This window comes from Sander vitreus, chromosome 7, assembly GCF_031162955.1.
Source record: "Sander vitreus isolate 19-12246 chromosome 7, sanVit1, whole genome shotgun sequence".
Classification (NCBI taxonomy): domain Eukaryota; kingdom Metazoa; phylum Chordata; class Actinopteri; order Perciformes; family Percidae; genus Sander; species Sander vitreus.
In genome coordinates, this window is record NC_135861.1 from 20,188,251 (window position 1) to 20,215,733 (window position 27,483).

Genomic DNA, 27,483 nt, shown 5'->3' on the forward strand with positions numbered 1-27,483 from the left:
GTGCCACAAGAGGGGGTAAGTTACAGTAAGCCCCTGGTACTTACACTGAGCCCTATGGCAACAGGCACACAAGCCAGAAGCCCCATGAACCACATAGGACTCATGATAATATTAACAATAATAATAATAATAATAATAATAATAATAATAATAATAATAATTCATATATTATTACATGACAGCATTTGCCTGAGGGAGTCTGATAAGAGTGGACTTGTCTTAGATCAGAGGCATCTGCGCGGTGTGTGCGTTCACGTTGTCTCATTTCCTGACTCTGCCCAGAGAGAGAGAGAGAGAGAGAGAGAGAGAGAGAGAGAGAGGAGACACGAGGACACGGAGGGAGAGATAGTGAGAGAGTGAGTGAAGGGGGAGAGTGAGATAGAGAGAGACATAGACAGAGGAGGAGGGGGAGGCTCCTGATACCAAGACACGGAAAAGCAGGGAAGGGAAGAGAGAAAGAGAAAAGGGGCTGGTGGAGGAAGAAGAGCGGGGAGTGGGAGAAAACAGGGATAATAACACCTAAAGAAAGCATACAGAAGAGAGGAAGGACAGTACCTAGTGCTTTGGACATCCCCTCCTTTCTTCTCTCAGGTTGTCACACCAGATTGGACTCCGAAGGACCGACAACGCGTCCACTCCAGACCCCATGGGGTAACAGGTAGGCTATGTCTGACTTCCTTATATTATATTAGTAGTAGCCCTTTTGTCAGCATTGAGCTCCGCTCCCCTGCTAACAGGTTTGAGGTTTCATTCAGACGGCGGAGGATATCGCAGGATTTCCATGCCTTTAAATCATGTCAACAATTAGTTTTCTGCCTCACGGAGCCATCGCGTCTCTACAGCTGGTATTTGGTGGGCGCACAGGTTGGAGACATGACACAATGCAACTCTTCGCAATCGTGGCACTGTTATAGTTGGCCGTCGGAAAAGCGACTGTATGGAGGCCTGTCTGTCTGTTTTTTACCGTTGCTTTTTTTATTCCAGTCCATTGGCATCATATTAGTGTTTTTTGACAGCTAAACACCCCGGCCGAGTGAACAGGCGACAGTCTGAAAGTACGCCTACCTGTTCCATACGTGACAGCCAGCTGTCTATTGCGCTTGTTGATATTTGGAGAAGCTGTCAGTCGTTGACGGGATTCGCACATTGTGCATTTAACACATTATGTAGCCGATTAGGGAACACAAACTACAATTGATATCTGGGCTACTTTTTAATGTGTCTGGATGTGTGTTTTAGTAGACTAACTGAAATGCAATAAAATGGAAATAGACATTTAGTGGACTAAATGTAGGCTAAATACTTTTATATAGTGTGTCGTTAACAGCGCGCAGGAAGAAACCCCAGTTAGCAGAATATTATTTTGAATGAATGCCATCAACCTGCACACATTCATTCTCTGCAGGCTGTACTTTTAAGAAATATCGCACATATGCTCAGGTATATGAACCTGTGTGACACTTGCAGACAAATACTGTAAATCATACTCTGTTGGGTTTCATCCCAGCTGATCGAGTTTGATGAAACCAGCGGATCCTGGTGAAATTTGCAAAGTTTTGAACAGCATTACAACCTAATCGCCTACATCGGCTGTGGGATGGTATGGTCGTGTACAGATATCGTGCCACACAAAATACAGGGTGATGCTCCGTGTAGCCGTCTGGAGGGGATTCTAAATGAAAGCGCTCAGAGCCTGGAAGACAAGGGCTTAAACCCTCCTCCTTCTCCCCTCGAATAACCTCCAAATGGGGGATTTCTCCAGCTGGAAATTTCTGCTGCGTCAACACCCAACCCTAGAGTACCAGACAAGACAAGGCGGCGGTGGGGGGTGTTTGCAGATGGTGCTCTTGGGTATTTTTTTTCTTCTAATTGTTGAGTTACCGCTGATCATCTGATCCGTTTTGAGAGTTGAAAAGTGTGGCGTCAAGTGTTTATTGGCGGCTGAAGCTGAAAGCGTCTCGTTGCTTCCCTGTCTGCCTCCTGTGCTGTGTGTATACTGTATGTCTGCTGTCTGTGTATGCCCTCTCAAACCGGTCAGTTCCGTCTTCCTCCATTTTCTACCATGCTTACCATGTGAGAGAGGGGAACAACCCGACTTCATTCACGCTCTGTATGTAGACAGCAATGTGCGCCTGTGTGTCGTGCCCCTCCAGCATACAGCCTTGCAGCCAGGTGAGTCTTAAACAGATGATCTGTAAAAGTGACACAGATCTCACCCTGTGTCACTCTGCATATAATCGTTTATCTTTGCACTAGGGTTTGCAAACTTTTGATAATGTTTGACGAATTTAGATTAACACAGCATACTATTTATTTTGCAGAGGTTTGTTGTATGATCCATGTTGTTGATGAGATGACAGTAAAGGTAGCCTACTTAAAGCCATCACCTGGGAAGACACTCAGCAATACACTTGCTTTAAGCAAATGAAAAGAGATCCTCCACACCTCTCAGTTTGGGAGGTGCTATATCAGAATAGTCTTTATTTTAGTTTGTGTAGTTTGAGGAACTTAACAATGCCAGCAAGCCATTTTTGACTTTGATTTTAAGTGCACCCTCTCAGTTTCTGGCTGTAATGGCGTGTAGGCTACAGCCAGTTGGATCTAAGCATTTTCCTCTGTTTGACAGGAGCTAACTGGATCTTTGGGATTAAGAGACCATCTAGTGTTTTTTTTTCCAAATTGTTTTAGGCCTCACTGGATTTGTCTGCTTATTTTGTCCTTCCTACTACAGAGTTAAGGGTTGACACTGGATAGGATAAACCCTCCAAAGTCGTTATTCAATAATTCAATTAGTCCTACTGTAGGTGTGTGTGTGTGTGTGTGTGTGTGTGTGTGTGTGTGTACACATTTTGTACCTCATGATCAGCGGATAGCTTATCTTTCCTTTTAATGTTGACAATCCTAAACTATAATGGCATTGCCACTATCTTGGCATGGACTATCTCTCAGAATGCATTGTGTCCGTGGGTTTTCCCCCTGCTGCACCACTAAGGTTGCTTACCCCGAGGTAGGGCTATGTAGTATTACAATTACAAGAGCAGTGGACATCAGTGTGTGCATCGTGTGTGTTTTTATGTCTGCACCTTCTCCATCTGTCTGTTCCACGAGAAAATATAATACAGACCAAGACAGCAGCTACAAGGATGAGTGGAGGAGGAGTGTAGGCGCAATCGGCCGAAAGATGGGAAAAAAAATATTAGCTGCTCGTGTGCTTGTGGAATTGCAAAGGAGGATTTAAAGCACTTTCCCACTTGTGTTATCTCTCATGAATGAGGACCTTTTTTTTTTAAGTTGATTAAACAAGATAATTGGGTTAAATTTACCTTTTCGGTTTTACTTGGTTTAAAGCCAAAGTTGCGTGTGGTGTTTGTCCAAAGTGGTGGAGCTTGTTATACTGAAAATTATCCAAAGTGTGGAGGTTTGTGGGCAACGGTTAGGGTGTGGCCGTGTGTGAAAAGAGGGTAAGAAAATGAGACGGAGGGGCTTGGTTTGGGTGGGAGTCAGGTTTGAAGCTTGTGATACTTCGCTGTGTGTGTGTTAGCCTGCTGGTATGTAGGTGGTGCTCAGTACTCCCATGCAAGTTGTGGGCTGAACTGTGTGGTAGCAGGTTAGTTTGCTTCAGCTACGCAAACACTGGGGATGTAGTGTGCTGCCCCCTCACAAGAGTGTGTGTGTGTGTTTATGTAGACAACCTGACAATAAACTGTACAGTAAATGTATCTAATCAAGTGTACATTCCCTAGAAATAGAGAAAAGAGGACAAATGCTCCATAAAGACTCATTTGTTCCCTGTTAGCAACCTTGTACTCCATTCATCTCTCTGTCTCTATCTCACTCTGCCAGTTTTCTAATCTCGATCCCCCCTCGGAGCTCACTTGTTAATGGGAACACCTGTTTGGCGAGCACTGCAAAATGAACCGTTTACACTTGTGTGTACACATCTTACATGACATGCCTCGTCTCTCTGGAGTTTTCTGACAACTCTGTCTCCCATTTGTCACGTTGTGAATATTATCATTCTCACGTCTAGACATCAAGACAGTTTGGCACACATTAACCCCCGTATACAAACCAGCTCCATCCCCCATCCCCTAATAACTCCCAAGGCTTTTTAGCTTAACTGCCTCTAAAGCTCATTGTGCAGTGCTGAATACAGGTGTTCCTAATCCCCATGGGGTTACCCGGGTGTTGGGGGGGGGTTGTGTGTGTGTGTGTGTGTGTGTGTGTGTGTGTGTGTGTGTGTGTGTGTGTGTGTGTGTGTGTGTGTGTGTGTGTGTGTGTAACAGCTGTCTTCCCTATCCACCTATCTGACATGCTCATCTTCCCCCCCCAGCAGAGATAACAGGTGAGTTTAAGCGATCCCCACCTCAAACCACACACACGCACACAGTCACGCACGCACACGCACACGCACAGAAATACTCTCCACATAGGTGTTAATATTTCATAGCTGTGCGAGTTGTTGTGTGTGTGTGCACGCATTCACCTGCAAGCAAGATAGGATGTCAATGAAAGAAATAAGCTCTCTTGTTCTTTCCTCTTGATCTTTTGTCCCTGAATTTTAAATTGGAAGGTAATTTACTGCTTTGGCTCAAATTTAATATATATAAAAGTCCAGAAGAACATTTGATTTTTGCTAAAAGTATATGCAGAGGGGTTTTTTCACTGTAAAAATGGCAAGGTGTCAGAATTTTTCTTAGGAGTTGTTGATATTGCAAAACACCTTTTGGGATCACACATTCCTGAGGAAACAGATGAGGGATTTCAGTTTGTGTGATTTCATCAGGGTGTGTTTTTCTTTTATTTAGGAATGCAGAGCAGGTCGGCTCTTTCCAACCAGAGCCTTGTGATCACACAATGCTTATCAGCGTCATGAGTTCTTTTCTGTAAATTTCCGACATTTTTTTTTATATCAGTTACCAATTGCATTAATGTCTAAAGTCGGGCCAACCTGGAAATGTGATCAGTCCCTCTTCTCTTTTTGTGCACTCCTAATTGTTGGTTTTATTTACTGTATGTTTTCACTTGTTCAGATGCTGTCAAAACAAATATAGAACAAGTAATGACGGCAGTTGTTTCACAGGTAATTCATTTCAACCTGGTTTCTGTCTGGTGTTAATTTAAGAACAGAGGAAGGGATAGAAATTGTATCTATTTTTTTGTGTCCTTAGATTTCTGAATTGTGCTAATGTTTATCTCTATAGAGCAGTTGGCACCATTGTACCTTCATATATTAAAGTTATATTTCACTAGTAACGACCTCGCCACAAACATGCCATTTTAAAGGACGTATAGTATATTGAGTAGGGATGAATGGAAGTTGTCCGTTTAGCCCATTCTGGCATGGATGAAGGCCAGGGAGAAGGAGACTCAGGGTGGGGTATCTGTCTCTGGAGTAGAGTCACCCAAATCAGTTACAGGCCCCAGACGGTACCTGGAAAGTGAGAGATGGAATAGGTATGCACGGGAGCCCTCCATAGATGGCACTTACGAGTGCAAGGCGCTGTGCTCAACCCGTTGTTCGTTGCAGTATTCTTCAAAACGCCAGGGGGCATACAAACAAAACATTCTGTGAAAAAAAGCGAGAAGAGTGTGAAGAACGCCATAGACCAAACGTGCAACTCTCGATGCCGAGGAGGAATTGTAAACTCATATCTCATATCACATATTCATGGGCAAACTTTATCGCCTTTTATAGAAGGGGGGGTTCGGGGGAAAGGGATGGTGTGCCTAGGAAACTGAGACAGTACAGGATGGGTTGACCAGGTATCAGTAGTCTTGAAGTTAACTGGTGAACTCACATTTTCAATTAACTCTAAACTACTACTCACCTTAAGTTTTAGGATATTCTGACTGAAACCTTTTATATTTCTACAGGAATTTTTGAAAGAAACATTGGCATTTTTTAATATTCTCTCCGTCTTTGAAAGATCACACTTTCTGACTTAATTCTAAATTATTCACTTTCTTTCTAAATTCTAATTCTAAATCTCTTACACATTGTTTTGTTCGTCCTTGAAAGGTTTCCAGTTGTCACTTTATTTGGCTCAGTGTTGTAGACGTTTAGGTTGCTGGGCATTTTTAATGTGGTATATTTACCTAGCAGGGCAGGACTTGTAAACCAGTGGGAAAGAACCGTCTACACAAACACTCATTTAAAGTATCTCTACCGACAAGATAGTTAGCGATCTCAGCTCTCCACTTTGCATAAGGATCACCATCTTTTTAGACAAATTTATATAGGCTAAGCTATTATGAACTTGAAGGTTTGGACTTGGAAAAACCTCTTTGTTGAAGTCTGGGGTTTGCAGACTGCTGAAAGCCTTGTATAAGTACGCGGCTGTTAGTTGTTATTTTCCCAGTGAAAGAATTTGTCTTTTATACACACAGTGTGAGCATTTGATGAGAAATTGAGCGGCTTTGAGCAAATACATCTTTAGAAACAGTCAACCAGCCTCGGGCTGTGGCTGGTGAGAGATTTCCATATCAAAGCTCAGGTAAGGGAGGGAGACGAGAGAGGCAGAGAGAGAAAGGAAAAAGAGGGAATGTGAAGGACAGAGAATGGGGAGAAGGAGGGAGGAGGAGGAGGGGATGATAAAACAGACATCCACTCCAAAAGAGTTCTAGCCCTTGTTATTCTGTCGCTTTTTTGTGCAGCACAGTTTAGTCTGTGTGTGTCAGTGCTGTCTGTCTCAATCTAAACTCCTGCATTAAAAAAAACACACAGAGGGAAGGGTGGAAAGACTCAACACCGTCCTCTACTTAATACCACACAAATACTGTCTCCACAACCTTATGTTGACTGGTGCTGACCGCAGAAACAGTGTGTGGAGCAGAAAATACCTGACCCCATGGAATTGATGGCGACACTCTAATTAATGGATAGAGTTTTCGTTTGTGTGTGTGTCTGTGTGTGTCTGTGTGTGTCTGTGTGTGTGTGTGTGTGTTTCTGACGAACATTATTCTGCTATGTAGAGTTTTGTAATCCAGCCATGGACTCTGGCTAGAGTGCTAAAGTGCTGCTAACAAGGCCTGTTTAACATTCTCTCCCCTGCTCAACATACAATTATTCCACTTCGCTGCCATTAACATGTACAGTAGGACTGGGCTTTTAATTGGCCTGATATGACTAATGCCAGATCAACTTGGATTTGCTAATTAGTTTTTGCTTTAAAAGTGCCATCAGGACATGAAATATTCATTGATGTGAGGTGGAGCGAGGACTGTGGGTGGTATTAGTGGATATTAGTGGTTTAGGCAGGTTGTTCGAATGTGCTAGGAGAAGAGATTGAACCTACATTGGCCTGTTGTGGTCGGTTATTCATACTTTGGGTGAGGTGTTAGCTTTTCGTCATAATTTTAGACACCCACACACACACAAAGAGATGCATACACATTCATCCAGCGCACGCATACACTACCTCCATTCTCAGCCTCACAAGGCCACTTCTTTTTCTTCTCCAGCCCCCATCTCTCTCACTCTCTCTCTCTCTCTCTCTCTCTCTGTCTCTCCTGCTCTCACCTCCCCCTCTGTCCTCCTCCCCTTCACATTATTTCATCTGTTCGTTTTTTTTCTTGCCGCCTCATCTAACGTCCTTTTTTTTGCTCCTCACCTTTTCCCGTTCCTCTACTTCACCCTAGCCCCCATCCTCCCTCGTGCCCTCTGCTCTGTCCCAGCTACACTTCCCTTGTTTTGTTTTTCCCTCCAGATCTCCTCCTCCTCTCCCTGCTTTTCCTCCTCATCCACCTTCTCCTTTTCCCTCCTACTCCTTAATCTTCCACCTCTCCTCCTCCTCCACCACCACCCCTCCTCTGCTGTAAGTGGGCCAGGTGCCTCCTGTGGCCTCCCCTACTCCATTTCTCATTTTTACCCTTCCTCTACTCCCTTTCTCATTTTTACCCTCTCCTGTTCTCTTTCTCATTTTTATAGAATACCTTCTCGCTGTAGGTTAGAATGTGACGTCTCAAAGGGGAAGTTGGATTATTTTGATTTATAAAGGCTTTTTCAGCTCTAAAAAACTAATCTTTAGTGTATTATTATGTGAACTTTATAAATTGGCAATGAAAGTGGAGCTCTGTCGTCGTTGCTGGACACTTTATGAGCTCTCTTGTGTCAGTGTAGTTCCCTTTACAAACAAGAGTGGTGAAGCCAAAGCAAAATGTGAACAGAAGTGAGTAGGTTCACATCCCCTTTTCAGTGGCAAGGGGCAAACTCCCCCAACGGCCTGCAGCACGTTGCTACTTCCAATGTTGCATTTGCACACACACAACCAATGCATATACATGGATATCTCATTGTTGCTGTCTTTTTGTTCTCCTCTTGCTCTGTGAATGTGCATGGTGAGCTGGCAATATGCTTTTCACCTCATCTCGTCCTCTCTATTATTTTTTTTTTCTTCTTCTTTTGACCCATTGTCATTGTCTTTGCATTTGTCTCTGGCTGGCTCTTTCTCCTGCCTTCTTCTATTTACTCTCACTTTCTCACCCCTGCACCCCTTCCTCCCTCCCTCCCGTCTTCTATCTCACCTTCCCCCTCCCGGTTGTTTTGGTGTGTGCGCTGGTGTGTCACAAAGGGGGTGGCAGTTGATTGGTGGTGGTTGGTGGTTTGGAAGGACACCTGATACTGGCACTGCCTCACAATGTGGGAATGTGTGACTTCTTCAAAATTAGGTTTCCAAGGTGGGTGTTGTCCTTAGTGATGCACGATCATGGGAGTTTACACAGTGGACCTATTGTCTCTCCCTCTCTCTTTGTGCCTCTTATGTCTGGCTATGGCACTTCTGTACATGAATACATGCAGTTCTTTCCATCGCTGGCAGGAGGAAAAATATAAGTAATAGTCCCGAAAGCCTGCGAGCCATTGCAGCTGTTCATGCAAGTCAACAGGTGACAGTCAAACGTCAAACCACATTGGAGTAAACACGCTCTGAGTGAAAAGACAGACAGATAAGGAGGAGGGAAGAAAGTATGACAGAAGAGGAGAGGACACGACAGGACAGAAGTGAGGATCCAGGTGAGGCATTTGTCTGGTCGCTCTTTGTCAATCACAGTGGACACGTTAGCCGCAAGCCACACACAGAAGTCCATAACAAAGTTGCCTGTTTTAAGCAATTACACTTCAGCAAAGGAAACAAGACACAGCACAGAAACAAAGAAGACAAAGAACTTCAATGATTTTGCATCTCCACTGATCACTATTAGAATTTACTCCGCAGAAGCCAGTCTGTGTTGAAACTGTTGAAAAGATCACTGAAGGTGCCGACCCTCAGTATCGACGCTACGTATTGATGAATGTCTGTGGTGATACACTGTGCGGTATATTGAACTCTCAAGTCTCACAGACAAAATTAAGTGTCCTCCATGTCCAGTTCTTCAGTAGTCCACTAAGCAACAATACAGTGGGTGAGAAGCCCACCATTCTGTCTTCTATTGTTCTGTGCTGCTTCAACACTACTTATTTGTTCCCCATGTATCTTCACTTTTCCTTTCCCTCTTTTTTTCCTTCTTGCGTCTCCCTCCCTTTCTTACCCTTCACTGTCTCTTTTCTGACTCAAAAAATGTGAGTCTCTCTATATTTAGATGCTCCTCTCCCCTTGATTTGTCTCCCTTTATCTCACCTCCTCTTTTTCTACTGTTGAAGGACAGATTTGCAAATGCGCTCCGAGATTCATCAGTTTTGTATAGTAGCTACTTTTTGATCAGGTTGATGAGTGACAACACAGCCTCAGGCTATTATATACAAATATGTTTTTATAAACACTTTCTCTATCTATATGTAAATCACTTTGCTGCTCAGTAGTTGTATGGGAGGCTGTGGGAACGATGGTAAGTTATAAGTGAACGTTGCATGTTGAGAGCTAAGTTGATATAGTTAAATTATGTGTTTTCCTTGTTTGTGTGTGCTCTGGAGTGTTTGTGAATTAGATTAGCTGGGAGTGAAGTCTCTTTTAATATTTGCTCAGGGGGGATGTAGGGTGTGCCTGTTGTCCTTGTGAGTACACTCTTAAGTCGTGGCTTTTTTGCTCCCCTCTTTGCATGAGCTCATTGTAAGCTGCGGCCCAGTGTGGATCTGAGAAAAATGCCTCTGTTTGCCGTCTGACAGAGCGACAGTCATGCCAATTTACTCTTAAACACTCTCTCTCTCTCTCTCTCTCTCTCTCTCTGGACACCCGCCTCGGCACCAGATAGCGATTGGCCACCAGCAGTGAGTCACCGTCATTCACTTGCACATTCAAAACCGCACATTTTAACAAACAACAATTAGCTTTTAGTCCACAGACATTTCAGACATGTATTTCTTCAGGACTGGTATTGTTTTACAATATGTTCACTTTTTACATTTTCTTCCTCATGGTAACCCTTTGTTTCATTTCCTCCATACTGTTTACTTGATCTGTGTGTGTTCTAATCTGAGACCTTTATAGCTGGTGGCTGCAGTGATTTTAACAGCTCGGGAACAGGCTGCCTGGGTTCTGTGAGGTACAGTCATGAACAGTCTTGTCTAGCTGAGTCGTGACAGGTTGCTTTTTTGCTGTGACAGGTTTTGTGTTAAGACCTATGAAAGGGTCTGGACAACCACAACACACACACACACACACACACACACACGCTCTGAGTGGCTCGTTAGCAGAGAGAGATCAGGGTGGGTGTTAAATGTGAGCTTTGAGCAGCTCCATAGCATTATATTGTCATCATCACTTGAGCCACCAAACCATTTGGTGCTTTTCAAAACATAATTGAGATTCCCTACATGACAAAAATGAAATGAAACGAGGAGAAAAAGGCGAAGGGATGTAAAAGTGAGCTTGTGAAAATTCTGCTAACTTAACATGAGCAGTCACATGTTCACACAGGTTGGGGGTGAAATTAAAAGTGGGTGCACCCAAAGCTCTCCCAAATGTGAGTTATAATACCTTATTGCACAGAAAAATTCAAACTCTCTGGCCAAAAGTATGTGGAAAGCTCTGTCTACATTCAGTAGACAGTATGTGTCTAGGGTCTGGGGCTCTTATGTGTAATGGTTAGGTTGGTTAATTCCAGTTATGGGAAATCTTCACCCTAACCTTTAATATTTTAGATAGTATTGCTTCCAATTTTGTAGCAACTATTTTGAGAAGACCCTGTCCTGTTTCAACATGACAAAGAAGTGTTTTTTTTTTTTTTTTTTTCGAGTTTGGTGTGGGAAAACGTAACTGGCCTTCATACACAAGCCCATCGAACACCTTTGGGATGAACTGGAACACCAACTATGAGCCAACATTCCTGCAGCCAGGTTCTAAAGTTTTGTGCAAAATCAGAAGAGTGGAGGCTGTTGTAGCAGCATATTAATGCCCAACATGGTTTTAAGATGAGATGTTCAGAACAATCCCAAATGGGTGTAATGTTCAGGTGTCCACATACTTGTGTGTGTGTGTGTGTGTACTGTAAGTACAGTACAAAATTGAACTAGAAAGTCAGTCTGCAAAATCTATTGGATGTTCAGTTTGGGTAATATTTTTAACGCTTGTGTCTTGGTAATACTCAGTCATTATTTGCAACTTGTGTTCCTTCGACTGCTCAGGTTGATTGTCCGATAGACTGTATGACTCTTCATCAAATAAAAATGAATAAAAATGTTTTTCTCATAAACAAGGTTTAAAAAAACTAAAAAATTCCCATTTAAAAAAAAAAAAAAAAAAAGGTACAGCGTAAGACCATGGTTAATTTTACACTACTTACTACTGGATAGGAAAGCAAAAGAGAAAATAAAACCATGATGCATCTGTGACCAGAAAAGAAAACCTTGCAACACACAAAGTTCCCAGAAGTCAGGAACTAATTAGACAATGTCACACCTTAAAACTCCCATAAATTCCCTCATGATATCAGTGGTTTGAACATCAGCAGATGCGCCTCCAAACTGCTGCAGTGATGAAACTGGTTTTGCACTCGGAGAACTCACAAGGTGAATGATGTGGTCATTGTCATATGAAATCCACCACTACCACCAATCTCCACCCACCTGCAAAGCCAAATACAGACACTTCCTGTAGATGATTTCACTTCCCCGTATCACACAGATATGTTTTTCAAAGAAGTAGCCCTACCCTGTCTTAAAATTATACTTAAACCTGAGTCATTACAGGAAAATAAAGTAATCTGTTTTTGTTTAGCCGGTTTGGTTCTGAGGTGATTAATGATAGAGCTGTGAAGATGAAAAGTAAAACACGGTAATAATCCTCTCAGGGCATGATACAATTTTAGTATGAAGTAGATAATGAACAAAGTTTGTTTGACATTTGAAAGACCTCCTAACTCACAGCTCTGTGCATCAGTCCTCCACCCCTGTTTGCTTAGGTGGCCAATCATGGCTACCCTCTATGTTAACGGCAACACAAACAAAAGACTTACAGTCTGGCTATCTGTTCCTATGCCTTCACCTCTCCTCTCCTCTCCTCTCCTCCCCCCTCTCCTCCCTTTCCTTTTCTTCTCCCATCCTTTCCTCCTCTTGTTCCACTCCTTTTATTTCCGGCTCTCACTCTCGTTTCTCCCTCCCTCCTGTATAGCCCTCTTTCTCCTGCCACTTCGTTGTCTTACAGTCCTCCCCCCCCCCTTTTCATTTTGGGTTCTCCGACAGTGGTAATGAGATGTTTCATTATTTGCATTTCACAGCTTTTAATAGAGAGAGAATTTAGGCTAAGCCCCGGGTCGTCAGTCAGGGAGTTACCATGGGAGACATAGCAGGCTTATGGGGCCTAGAGAGAAAGATAGCCCAGAAACTACACACACATACATGCACACATGCACAAGTGTAAAAGAGGAAGACACAGGAAAAAAAGACAAACAGAGAGATAGGTAGATGGGGTGATATGACATTTCTCACTCTATTTGTGAAGCTCTTGATATATCAAATAGTGTCACTGACACTTTATGGTTCATTGGAGGAATTGAGGTGAAGTTGAAACTCAACACTAAACTTTAACATCTTAGAATTTTTTTCGGGTCAATCTGGGATGATCCCAGTCCATCCTTACTATGCATTGATTTTCATTGGATAACTCTAGGCATAACACCTGTGTGGCTAAAGGTCAGAGGGGAGGGCAAGGTACCCCTGGAGCTGCTGAACTGTACACATTAGTGTCAAAATTTGGACGGGAGGATAATAGAGGCAGATCTTCTGGCAGGTGCACTGAATATGAACGTGCAAAAAGCATGATGAGCAGCATGAAGGACTTCAGGGGTAGACGTGGAGGGTCTAGGTATTGCTTTCGGGCAGTGCGTGTATAGGGGACTGGGGGCAGAGGGTGAGGGATGAAGGGAGTAGTGCTAAATCTCCCTAAGCCTCCTGGATCCTCTTTGGTCCTTCTCCACATGACATGGCTATCCTTCTTTGAGTCAATCTCTTCCTCCACCTTGACTCTTTGGATGCCGGCCAAAGAAACGGAGAGTGCACGGAGAAAGGAAGAGGAAAGTCTAGGTGCAAAATGTGTGATTAGAGCTGGTGGGGAAGGTGGAAAAAATAAAGGTGGACAGACGGAGGTTGTGGAATAAGAGAAACAAGGGAAATGAAAGACAGGAATACGCGCGGTGAGATATAAAGTAGATAAATTGAGAGACAAACATGAACAGTAGCTTATCTCCAACAGAAAATAAAGGTCAAAGAAGCTAAGAATGAAACATTCACAACTTGCAAGTGTTATTTTTTTCTTCTAATTGCAGCTTGCATGCCTGCCTGTGTGTGCATGTGTGTCATGTGTGTGAGTATGTGTGTATTATTTTTGTCCGTGCCTGCCTTGTTGATGGGCTGCCACCCTGGCTTGTCCCGGAAGGCTGCCAGCTCCGTCGGATTGGGGATTAACCCCGGGATAATGGCCTTGATGCCCAGTTGAGTGGAAGCAAAGCTGTTTAAAAAATATTGGCTGCCTGAGTCACTCTCCCCTCTCTTCCTGTCTCCCCCTCTTTCGATCGTCTGTCTCTGTCTTTCTAGGCTTGCTGTGTTTGCGTTTATGCTCTATCTCTTTTCTCTCTGTTTTTCACTGTTATTTATCGGCTCTTTTCTCTTTGCTTCATTTCTTTGTAACTTCATGGGCCTCTTATTTGCAAATGTTTGTATTGTATGTATTTTTCTAAGACAATGCTACACCATGTGTGTATTACAATTATGGGTGCAATTATCCTGTTCAATTATTCTGCGCAATTATCTATCATGTACATATCTGCATTAGTGAAAGGTGTATATAGTGTATAGATATTTTATTGTATTTGTATTTTTGTCTAATTGCATTTTTATTTATCATTTAATCACTTCTTTCATTTTGCATTTTTGACCGATATGGGATCAATAAAGTTTCTTATCTTAGCAATTATCACACGTTCGGGTTTACATTGTGATTCTGAAAAAAAATGGCAGTAAGCTTTCTAAGTCTAATACAACTTTCATATTTTCTTTAAGTAGAAGTAGTAGTAGATTTGCCTCTGGGAAGTAATGGCTGTCCTCGATCATAATGTCATGTGTTTGGAGAACAGTGCCTGCATTGTCCAGCTGAATATCATTTTAATTCCACTTATGCATGCTGTAATTTTTTCCTCAGTATTTTCTCTCATTATATGGGAAATGTCCACTTGCAAGTAAACCAATTCTTTCTTCCTGTACCTTTTTAAATTTGTCAGATATTAGCATATAATGTCAGAGATTCTTGTAATAACTGTTTCTTGAGGCTAACATAATTTCTTTTACTTTGTTTTGAAAAGTTTACATAATACCTAATTCATGTAGAGCATACCTGGTAACCTGTTTGCCTTTTCCACAGAAACTGCCTGCCATGATATGTTGGTGTTCTGGTACAAGTTACTACTAGAACATTTGCAAAAAGAAACATTTTTCTAGTTTAACTGATACAGTTTTGTAGCTGAGGCATGAGGCTGGGATGGTTGACAACATCATTGCCAACTCTTGGCTACTGAATCCTGACTTGATATCCCCCTCCTCCTCCCTCTTCACATTATTTTACTTTTTCAATCTCTGGCCAGTTTTACTGTGTCCTCCCTGCTGATTGTTAATGACAGTGCCAAGATAAAAGTAGAGATGTGAAAAGGAGGGAATTCACTACTGATAGAGGATCCTTAAAAGTAGAAAGACAAGAACCGATAATGTGTCTGTACATAAAGATTGGAGAATCACTGCAGCACCGTGCTTAGACGAGTCAAAGACTACAGTAGAGTCCAGTCAACTGACAAACTGTGGCCTAATATGTCTAATTTGTGCTGAACAAAATATTAGTGTTGATTCGTGATGTTAAGGGTTTTAATTGTTATACTGTTAAAAAACCTCAATTCAAAACCTCCATTAGCAGATGTCTGGCCACTTGGGGCAGCCTAACAATCTGTAAATATAACATTTGATATATTATCATAAAGTTTATGAGTTAGCAAGCAGTTACTTATTTACACATCCAGCAAATATGGTGCTAGATTAGCATTCATATGGAGTTGTGTTTCTGGCCACCTAATAAATTTAAGCTTTAGCTTTGTTTTGGTCTCCACCAACTCCTGAGAAAAATATCTGGCTCGTTAAATACGCTACTATGTTCTAGCTTGTTGCTAACTGTGTCTGTCGACTGTTTGGTGCTGCAGGTAGCATGATAATTAGCTATGGTGTGTTACTAGAGCAACCAATTTCACATTGCACGTAGGCATTTGACCCTTTGTTCATATAAAAATTGATAAGTGCTGATATGCAAAGATGAAAGAAATTGGTCCCAGTGATCTTAAATTTACCAAAACTGCACATATCCTTTGGTATTTTTTTGCATTAGCAGACATAAGTTCAGTCTGCACGTGAAATTGTTATTTTTAGATGTTATCAGTCTATTTTTTCTCTTTATTTATTAATAGGATTTAGTTATTGATTTTACCAATCGCACAAGGGGCTCTGTGAACTCAAGTTTGACATGCTCGTCCAACCAAATTGGTTTTATCAAATAATGAGCAGAACTGTTACGTTGAGCAGAGGGCCACAATTTGAATGTAGAGTGATTAGCTTAGGGTGGCAATTTTGCAAGCAGCACACCGGCCACTAAATTATAATTTGCCCTGACCAACTGGAAATCCCTTAATTTAAAATAAATATAACTGAGAGTGTATGAATTTGCTTGGATAGCGCTAACACATAAAGAAACCTGCAGCCACTTAAACCTTGTGCCTGCAAGAATGTTAATGAGGAGTGAATATACAGACATTTTACCAAAGAGAAAGTGTGCTTTAAGTGAGTTTTATTTGCTAAATTAGATTGGGTAATCATATATTATCACCCTGTGAGAAGATGTTTTTGTGTGTTATAACATCTTCATCCGGTGTGATGTATGAATATACCCCCATAAAAGTTGTCGATGTTAAACCCCTGTACAAACAAAGTATTGCTCTGCCAATGATCCAGAAGGACCTTGCGCACTGTCTCCCCACGGTCCTGTGCGGTCAAGGAGGCAGAGAAGTGGCTTGAAGGGACAGGCTGCATTAAAAGAAACACAAGAAGGAGGAAGCCCCATTCTCTCACTCCATCACATGTCGCATCTCTTTAGTCGTCTGGCTGGGGCCTAAAGTGACTTTGCTTTGATGTGACCAGGACAAACCGGGTGTGATGCCATGACGGCTCTGCTAAGCGTGTGAACACGTGTGTTTGTGTATTTAGGGGCAGGGGATGAATGTGTGTGTGTGTGTGTGTGTGTGTGTGTGTGTGTGTGTGTGTGTGTGTGTGTGTGTGTGTGTGTGTGTGTGTGTGTGTGTGTGTGTGTGTGTGTGTTATGTGGGGAACAGGGCTCTTGATTTTTTTTGTGTGAGAAGGAGGGGGGTTAAGCAGGACAGTCACTTTTGATTTGGCCTCAGAAGGGTGACAGGGACTCGGAGCTCTGGTGGCATGCTTTACTGAAACAATCGTCTCTGACCACAAATAAGCGCTCACAGACTGTCAGCCTGCCTCCTGATGACTTTTTCCTTGCTTTTTTTTGTGGTGACATTTCATAGAAGGTAGTAAATCTTTTTTTTTCTGCTCCGTGACATCCTTAAAGCAGGCTTTTTTTGTTTCTGTAGACTCGTTGAGACTGCTAATGCTTTTGATGTGAGGCAAAAGTCTCTCTGTCCCTCTCTCTTTACTTGATTGTCTGACAAGTTCATTTTATCTTACTTTCCTATCTCGTGTCAAGTGTATATTTGAGGAAAAAGAAAAGTGTGCTATAAATCAAGGCTGTACTCACAGACAGCGAGTTTTGGTCCTGTTAATGGTCTAAGCTTGTGGGGTAAGATGGAGTAGCTCTCTGAGGAAATGAAAAAGCCAAGATGAAGACTGGAGAGGTTTTTGTGGGTGTTATGTGCTGTAGTAAGGGGAGCGTTGAGATTGGTTCCTCTGTAAAAGGGGTCTTTGACTGGAGGGAATTGGACATGCTGAAATTAAACAAGCCAATTAGGCAAGCAAAGAGTTTAGAGGTCAAAGCGCACTCCATTAAAGTTATTCTTTTTTGCCTAACTACTGACTCAGTATGTCTCGGAGTCTGTTGAAGCAATACATCTGATTAGACCTCTCCTTCTCTTTCTCTTAGTCCTTTGCGAGACAAATTACTATTATACTATATATTTCACTGCTTCTTCTCAGCTACCAGTAGAGACACTTTTCAATGGGGGCTGCTGACCACCATGTGCTGTACAGTGACCCTGTATTTCAACATCCACATTGGCTTGAAAAGGTGTTGAGGTATTTTTCAGTGAATAAATGACTAGTGGGTCTGAGAGGGAGCCTGTCCTATAGACTGGGGCTATACAATTGAATGTGCCAGTGGCCCTGAGAGAAGAAGAGAAGAGAGAGGAGGGAAGCCTCTGTGTCTTTAGAGCCGCTCGGTTTGTCTCCGAAGGTGAGAGGTAAAGACTCTAAATACCTCTATCAGGACAATGCAGAAAGGAAAGAATCTCAAGGTTAGACTGCCAATAGATTTTTTTTCTAAGAAGTGTGTGAGCTGAAGGTAAAAACTCTTGCGTCAAAACTTGCCTTTTGAGACTCTGAGGGACACTGTTGTGTTATTCTGCCTTCACGTCCGAGTTCCTTCCTCCTCACAATCCCTTATTTCTAAGACTTGAATAAATGCCAGTCAAAGTGAAAGGCGAGCTATGATTGATCAAACTCTGGAGAGTTTTGTCTTGTTTTTTGAGAAAGAGAGGCTTCAGCAGTTGTCACCATCACTCCATCCACTCGTCCACTGCTGCTCATAGAAGGTGTGTTTGTCCAAGTGGATGTGGGAGACACTGTGGATTTATCTGATCTTACAAGCCATCAGGTTGAGCAGAGCTTTGCTAAACATGACCTGAAGTGTGCCGGCCCCCGAGCAAACGCTGCTGTCACCTTGGCCAACCCGAGCTGTCATCTCTCAGAATGGCCCATGAGAGCTGACAGATGTGGTGTTCCCAAAACAAATCACTGCTGCGTTTGGTAACACTCTGCGTCCACGCGATTTAGCCCTCACCAAGACGAGAGCGGGAGCGGTGGCTGCTAATGCTCTGGCTAATGCACTGCCTGTGTGTGTGTGTGTGTGTGTGTGTGTGTGTGTGTGTGTGTGTGTGTGTGTGTGTTTGCAAGGATTTATGCAGTTTCTTTTTGTTTTTCTGCCACCTGGTTGAATGGTCCAAAATAGAGCACTGTTCATATCTCCCTTTGTCTCCTTCTGCTCTCCTGTCTCTGTGGCCTTCACCTGCATTCCTTCTGTTGTGTGAGCTCAAAATGCCTCTTGTAGGCCATCTAACTTGTACACAGCAGAAAGTAAACATAGGACATAATAAAACCCACCTACATCTTACACATCAATATTTGTGAGCCCAAAAGCCAGAGAAGAATATTCAGGGGCTAATAGATTGTGAAAATTCAAATATAGAGCTTTTCTGTGGCTTTTTATTTAGTAAGAGTAGCAGTAAAATATGCCACGATCCCCGTCACACCTCCATGAATCCTGTCAATGAATACTGAAAAGTTGGATCTTCATTCACTGACAGTTGAGTAGCTCCACACATTGCCATTAACAATCTTTTCTCTGTAGTTTTAAGAAAAACTTTGTGTTCACAACCCAGACTGAACTGTGCAAGATCAGAAACACTGAGGTGAAGGTTCAAGAGTGACTTTTCGTCTTAACTAGACAGTTGATTGAATATTCACAGTCGAAGGAGAGATGAAAAAAAATAACAAGGAACTGAGGCTGTGTTGTTTATTGATACATTTAATGGTAAAGTGGTCTGTACTAAATTAGGTGTTTTTCTCCCTCTTACCTGTTTTGTGAAAGTGATACGCTTATGCTGACATTTTTAATAAGCTAACACACACACACACACACACACACACACACACACACACACACACACACACACACACACACAAATGAACCTGTCAGACACGGTTTAAACACAAAGATTTTTGACTATTTGGTACTGGGCTGTTTTTAGACATCAAACAACAGCAGTTTAGATGTGCTTTCTATTGATGTCAGTGTTTTCATGTCACAGTCATTACTGAGATATCCTTACCTTGGCTCTTTAAAGGAGTGGTTCAGCTATATTTGCTTATTTTCTTTCCCCTTACGTGAAAATGAATCTGACATTTTGGGGTTTTAATTTAGCTACAGCCGTAAACCATTTATACGGACTTAGAGGAGAAATACCTGTTACCTGGTTTTCTTGACTAAAATTTACAAAATGGCTTAGATTCCTTTGCTCCTGTACTGTATCTTTCAGCTGCTGTACAGTCAAACTGTACATTTAACGGTAACATATTCTGTATACTTGCAATATTTTGATATTACAATAAGTTAATTTATTGCCTCGTCTTCTTTTGTTTCCCAGCAGACGTTTGGAGGAGAGGCTTTTGTTCAGCTACACAGATGAACAACAGGAAGGAGGACATGGAGATCTCCTCTCACTACCGTCAGCTCCTCAGAGAGCTCAATGAGCAGAGGCAGCACGGCATCCTCTGCGATGCCTGTGTCATCGTGGATGGAAAGATTTTCAAGGCCCATAAGAACGTGCTCCTGGGCTCCTCACGCTACTTCAAGACTCTTTACTGCCAGGTAAGGGACTGCTACACATGGGAGGACGGGTCAAGTGAGTGTGTTAAGTGCTTGTTTTTCTCTCAGATCATAGTAGTTTGGTTTAGTTTAGTCTGTTAGTTTTCAGGTGATAAAGCAATGTCAGAAGTTGTGTTTAAAAATGGTTTACTGCATGAGATATATAAACAAGAACTGTTATGAATAATCTTTCTCACTCTTCAGGTTAAAAAAGGGGCAGAGCCTCACCACCAGACTACTGTCACTCACCTGGACATTGTCACGGCGACAGGCTTCAAAGCCATACTGGACTTCATGTACTCGGCGCACCTCGCTCTCACCAGTAAGAACGTGATCGAGGTCATGTCAGCTGCCAGCTACCTGCAGATGACGGATATTGTCCAGGCATGCCACAGCTTCATCAAGGCTGCGCTGGACATCAGCATCCGCTCTGAGATGGCTGACGAACTGGCTGACTTTGAGATGGGAGCTGTTGCTGCCGCTGGCATAGGCGGAGGTGGAGGAGGTGGAGGAGGACTGGGTATAGCAGGTGCAGGGGGTGGTCCGGGAACAGGTTTAGGAGGAGGAGGAGGAGGAGGAGGAGGAGGGATCGTGGGCATGGCTTCTGAAGCCCTGGCCTCCATCATGTCTGGTCGCAGCACCTCCCCTTGGCTGGTGCGCCGCACCAGCCCGGCCAACTCTTCTGGGGACTCGGCCATCGCCAGCTGCCACGAGGGAGGCAGCATGTATGGCAAGGAGGACCAAGAACCCCCCAAGAGCCATGAGAGCCAGGAAGAAGCCTGCCACGACTCTCAGCCCGCCTGGCCACACGACTACAGGCCTGTCACCGTCAAAGAGGAACAGGTGTCCCCCGCCTCTTCCTCACATCCCCGGGACACTCCCAGAGGAGCAGCCCAGAGCCAGGGGGAGCAAGGGGCTGGAGGGGCTGCTGGAGGAGGTGGAGAGGGACCCTGGCAACCCCTATCAGGGTCAGGGCGGAGGAAGAACAGGAAGAACAAAGACACTGTTAGGCATATTACCCAGCAGGCTGAGAGGAACTGGGACAGAGAGCGGGACAGGGAGAGAGAAAGGGACAGTAGGCCTGGCTCTCCTCTGCCCTCCATGCTGGCTGTGGCTGGATGGAACTACAACGGACAGGAAATCCCAGGTAAGGCTGACAAATTTGCTTCTTACAGTGTTTACTGTCTCCTGTCTTAGAAAAGTGCTACTGCATATTTTATGTGCTATAGACAAAATAGACTTAGAATTGGTGAAAGCAAGCCATACGTTTTCAGGTCCAAATACTGTTTTTATAGTGGATTTGTTGGTTAGATTATTAGCTTAGTGTCACAAAAGCAGGTGTAATTAAATTTGCCTGGCTCTTAAAATTGGAAGGATGGACGCAGGCCAAAAGAAAGCAGAGCTGCACTTCTGTCTTGGAAAACGCACCTTGCGGTTCTGATTTGATGACTTTCGAGTTTTCCAGAGTTGCTGCAGTTTCCACGTCGGCACCTACTTAGTTATCCACTCATGTAATAAGTGAATGACTGGTGAGATAATAAGATAAGGTTAGATAATTAGGTTAAAGTGTTGTCTCAACAGTCAACTACAGTATAATCTAATTTATCTGTGCTTCTCTTTTAAAACACACTTTTTAAACAGTAGGGCAGCAGTTGCGTGCGAGCGATCCAGCTGCTTTGTTGACTCAAGTTCATCATAGTTTGCATGACACTTTACAGTACATATGCAGTTAATGCTTTGAATCCTTTGTGGATATTTCAATGCATGCCAGCCAGCCGCACAATTTACTCATATACTGTAAAATGACCTCTTTCCTCCTCTGGGTTGAGATTAGCGAGGTTCTACACTAACGTGTTAGGCCTAAAATGATTATCTAAAATCTTGGAGGTGTGAAATGCAGATGGTTAATACAATCCTCTTCTTACAGCAGTTTATGTAACGCACACTCCCACATAAACAAGCAAATGCATACGCAAACGCACTCAAGCACTCATATTTATTTTATTTTAAGAACGTGTCTCTTGATCCTCAGCCTTGCAGAATTGTTTAGTGAATTTTTTACACTAAAAAACTAAGGTAAAACACTTAGGTGTGTGTGTGTGTGTGTGTGTACTGTGGGGCCCAAAGCGTCGATAGGTAGATCATTAAAAGTAAGAGAAGCTAATCCTGGGCGCATTAAGGGAGTTGGCTGTGAAATGGGCACACGCGTCGCACAGCGAAAGAAAACAGGATAATTGAATTGACCTGGGTCACTGCACGGATTACCAGCGCGTCCTCACCATCCCAGGCTCCTCCCCCTCTCTCTTGGGTTTAGGGAAGGACCTTCTGGAAAGGGCAAGAGGAGGGGAAAGGGAGAGAGAGAGTGATGGATAAGAGGGGTAAGGAGAGAGAGAAGAAAGAGACTAAAAAAGAAAGGCGGAGAAACAGAGCATCCGTACAGACTTATGAGGGTTTGTCTCCTTAGCTCTAAGTGTCCTAAGTCCCAGATCTTGTGACCTGCAGTCAGACATTATTACGGTGCACAAGTACATCTTGTCTTGAGCTTCAGAGTCACACACGCATGCATAGCCACATAGACCCACAAAGTAAATGGTACTATTAAGCTTGTTGGCCAGTTTCTTGGTTCTGTACTGTGATAGAAGGTAGAGTTTTAGTCTGGCTGTGGTGCAGCCATTACCAAGAGAGGCGTTTTCTCACCTAAAGGTTAGAGGAAGTCTAGTGTTGCTGCTGGTGTAGACTCAAGTGGTGTTAGCCAAAACACAACCATTCATCCCGCTTTCTGGGTTTCGGGACTAGGCTCACAATGGAGAACAGTGGGGGAAGAAGGAAACAGGAGTCTTTGTATCATGAGATTATTAACTATATGACTATCTACGCTTTGGGCCCCACAGTGCGCGCGCACGTGCACACACACACACACACACACACACACACACACACACACACACACACACACACACACACACACACACACACCTTCAGAGGGCAGATCTTGCCATTTAGTTGTAAAATATCATGTTACCAGTGGGCTTACATGACGTTTAAGAGTGGTAGTGTATGACAGGATCTGATTCACTATTGTGTGTTGAGTCAGTTTGCAGGAGGTGGTTTCTGTGTGTTTAGCGAAGATCTAGGGGATTGCTGAACAGGTTTAGTGAGGCCATTGTTGGATCAGAGGTGGTGGTGTGATGTTTAGGTTGTGGGAGTGCTCTGCTGCGATACCTTGAAGTTCTTTAAAGTGAGGACAAGTGTGTTGTTTTTTATTTTGACCAAAGTCAGGGTCAAAAATACAGAGGATCCCTGTGGGCTTATGAGAGTTTGTCTACTTAAGTCTAAAGTCTCCTTAAATCCAGATTCTGTCACCTGCAGTAGAAGATCTAAATCAGATTTACGGGCATATGGGAGGGCCAAGGAATTAGAAAGGGATGTAAAATTCTATTTAAAGTTTTACAACATTGACAGCATTGCAACGTGGGCAAGTTACACAGCAAATAGCTATGACACAGTTTGCTTGACGCACAGAAGACGACTTCCATCTTATTAGAAAACACTAGAAACACTTAAAATAATAATTGTATAATGAATAAAAACAAAATATAAAACATGACAACACAGTATCACTGTGATTGTTGGATTATCCTTTTAAATAGCAGGCCTATATGCTGCATCGTTTTGACGATGTGTACCATACATTCATTCAGTCATTACTTTATCACTTCTAATGGTGTGTGTGGACAAGTTCATCCAAGTACAAATTATTCAACTTTCAAGGATATAAAAAAAAATGTGGGCTACGTTAAGCAATGTTTGCTTGATACTGTAAATGACTTTCAACCATTATCAAAATTGTCAAGAAAAGAATTAATAACCATTTTAACTTGTCACAGCAGGAAAAGGCACAGGTGTGATTTATAACACCAACGATGGCTACATCCACACTAATAAGTTTTTGTTTAAAGACGCGTATCTTTTGCTATGTTTATGCTTTGCGTCCACACTACTCCGCCGTTTCCGAGCCCCTTACACAGAGTCTGGACGGGCAGAAACAGAGACCTTTGGAAACGGTGACGCACACAGACAGTATTTTCTGTATTTTCAACATATACATCAATGATTTCTGACAGCAGAGTTAAAGACAATCTGCTTCCTGTTTACAGTGTATTCCAGTGTATGCAAATGGTCATGCGACATGCGTGTTAATATGGGTGGGATTTTTTCTGCTACGGAGCCTAAACGCTTGTGTGAACGGAGATCGATTTTCTTTCAAAACGCTATTTAAAACTGAAAACGTAGTGTGGATGTAGCCTCATGGGTGTTCCATGAAGTCCAGTTGTTAGTTTCCATGAAGGGATATGGTAGGTATAAAGGAGAAAGGGCACCTTCAGTCTGAGATTAGCTTAATTGCTTCATTCTTTATTAATGAAAAGTGCCTAGACACACACACTCTCATTCATCTGTGAGCTGTGTCCATGCTTTACCATTAGAAACGCTTACATTACCTACAACACGAGGGCTGCTTGACTAAGGATTTCACTGGATTATTCTGTAATATAAGGATAATATATGGCTGTGTAAAGGCTCAGTGGATTAGTGCGCAGCCTTTCCAAAGCGTTTGTATGAAAATGCTGTGTGTCTGTATTGACATAAACAGCTGCAGGAATCAGGATTTGTTTTCTTTAGATCCCCTTCCCGTGCAAACATCTGCTGTGTTCACTTGATTTCATGATTGAGGCCACTAAGTACTCAACTTCCTTTTTTTCTCTCTGTCACTAAACGTTGATCTCACGCTTTCTTACGCTCACCTTGTCTGCTGCCACAAACATTTTAAATCTAACGTGTGAATTAGGAAGGAGAAAAATCAGCATCATCCGTGATCTGATCATGTGCGTAGATTTTTCTGCACAATAATATACTGTATTAGAGGTGACAAAGAGGCGTTTTAAATAGTCTCTACTTCTCCTGCCTGCTTATGTCATAAACCTTTAAATAATTACCTGAAATTATTTTTAGTTTAGCCCCCACTGCTTCTTCCAGACCTGGATTAAAAAGCATCTGCAAATCAAAGCGTGACACTTGTTTTAATATAATTCAGTATATTCTTTTTTGATCTTTTTTTCTGCCTCTCTTCTTGTAATCCATGTAGTGCTCAAACCATGACTCGATTAATCAATCGACAGAAAATTAGTCGACAACTATTTTGATAATTGATTTATCATTTAAATTGAATAAATTAATAATAATTGCCTTATCATAGACACTCAAAGTGTTCGGGGGGAGGTGTAGCGCCATATGCACGGTGATGCACACCAGATGTTCACCACACATCAGCGGTCTTTTCTGAGGGAATAATCACATGGTCATGATTATTTCAAAATTACAGATTTGTAATTTACAGACTTAAATGTGTCATTATGTCAACAAAGGCCTTAACTTCTGCCATTTGATATTTTCTTAACATTTAGTGCTGTTATTTTATTAATGTAAGTGTCACCTATTTTGGAGGCAGAACACGATCGTTCTATGGCACCTTCACTCTCAGATTGAGAAGAAGCCTAAGCTGGTGAAAACATCAGTTAACAATTGATTTCTTTCCTACTGCCTTTATACTTGGGGCAAACACCAACTTGACGTTTATCCCACATAATAACAGCACTGGAAATAGTTTTGCTATTTTTTGTTTGCTGGTATTAAAAAAAAAACTCACACTGACCTTTTAGTGGCAGCTTGGGGGATTTTGGCAATCCGGTACATGGCCGGTGTGATGTACACACACACACACACACACACAAACACACAAACACACACACACACACACACACACACACACACACACACACACACACACACACACACACACACACACACACACACACACACACACACACACACACACAGCTTAGAGCATCTGGTTATGTAGACATGAACAGTTCAATCACACGTGGGCTGTTCTTTCCATTTCCCTCTAGCTGTTGCACATTGATTACATCGAGAATCTTTTTTGAAATCCAACATCTTTATCTGACTCTCTTCCTCTCCTCTCTGTGGCCTCAGAGTTCCCCTCCTCAACCACTAATACACAAACACTTACGCACACTGACACACATACACATGGCCACAGAGACAAAACAAAGTGAAATTGTTTTTCCGTATAACCTTTTTTCTGTTTATTCCTGCGAGCTCGGTTAGCACTGCATGTTTTGGCTTGTTTGAGTTCAGACCTTCATCCTCCGGAGCCTCCTGGACTCACCTGGGGCCCCGCAGAAAGGCGCTCCTTAGAACTGCCCTCTAGTTTGCACTTCTGCATAAACTTTCTCTCTTTTTTTTCTCTCCCTCCCTGCGCCCGTCTCCCCAAGTCTCTGCAGTCTAAAGGTGAACACTTGAAATAATGAATCGGATCCCCCTTTCGCCCCCTTCCTCTCTGTATTCCAGTTAAGACTCTCCCCATAGTATTTGCACTTCATTAAACTTGAAATAGGTTTAATATTTAAAACACCGTGAACAGATTTCAACCCCCTCACCCCTCGCACACCTCTCCACTTTTTCTCTCCTTTTCTCCTCGCTCTCGGTTTAATAATCTACTCTCATATTTCCTCCCTAATTCACTCCTCCTTCATTAAAAACCAAAATAGATTTAATATTTTAGACTGTGTGGACCTAATTTTTAACCCCTTTCTTCATGGCTTGGTCTTGACACGCTATGGGTTAGATAACTACATCGTGTTGAGGCCTCTTCCCCTATATTTTCTCCTCTCTATTCATGTCTCTTTTTTGTGGCTCCTGGTTCATCTTTCTCACTTTTTCCACAGTCAGTCTATTATCAGTTCTATCTCTCACTGTCTTTGTACTCCAGGCCTCTTTCTGTCTCTTCCCCACCCCCTATTTGCTCTTCCTCTTTGTCCTCTGACTGCACAAATGATTTTAGCCCTTTCCTCCCACCCTATTGACTTTTGTGGCCAGCTCACTCCACCTCCCTCAGTTTCCCCTACTCCCTCCATCCTCTCCTTCCCCTTTTTGTGTGCTGCTACCACACATACACAATCATTTCCCCCTCATCTGTCTGTTGTATGTTAGACAGAGGGATTCAGTGCTTTTTTTGTTCTTGTGGGAGTTGTGACGGACGACCAAAATACTGTTCTTTCCCCCTTTTTCCTATTTCTGTCTGGCTCTCACCTATCAGCCTCCTGTTCGGTCCCCACTAAAAAAATAAATAAAAAAGTTTCATTATCACTGTGGTAACCAATCATTTCTCACCGCCCACCAGCCATCTTTGTCATATGACCTCACATCCTGCTGGACATTATGGGTGTCCACCAGCTAAAATCCCCTTGTCCTACTCCACCATGCCATCACACCACACCACACACACATTCACACAATTTTTCACACTCTTGCTGTCTGTCTTTTTCTCTCGCAG

General features: G+C 42.7%; 1 protein-coding gene across 7 annotated transcripts in view; it reads left to right on the forward strand.

The window, feature by feature from the left end:
• The first annotated feature begins 289 nt into the window (after nucleotides 1-289).
• zbtb46 (zinc finger and BTB domain containing 46) overlaps nucleotides 290-27,483 on the forward strand; it is a 57,947-nt gene continuing 30,753 nt past the window's right edge. The window contains exons 1-3 of one of the 7 annotated variants that reach the window (XM_078255203.1): nucleotides 290-658; nucleotides 19,849-20,072; nucleotides 20,274-21,216. In XM_078255203.1, the coding sequence (XP_078111329.1) occupies nucleotides 19,887-20,072; nucleotides 20,274-21,216 (1,129 nt within the window). In that variant the 5' untranslated portion in view covers nucleotides 290-658; nucleotides 19,849-19,886. Of the gene's footprint in view, nucleotides 659-1,816; nucleotides 2,173-8,761; nucleotides 9,014-19,848; nucleotides 20,073-20,273; nucleotides 21,217-27,483 lie in introns of those variants that run through there. The other 6 variants (XM_078255204.1, XM_078255199.1, XM_078255200.1 and 3 more) reach the window with 6 other exon arrangements.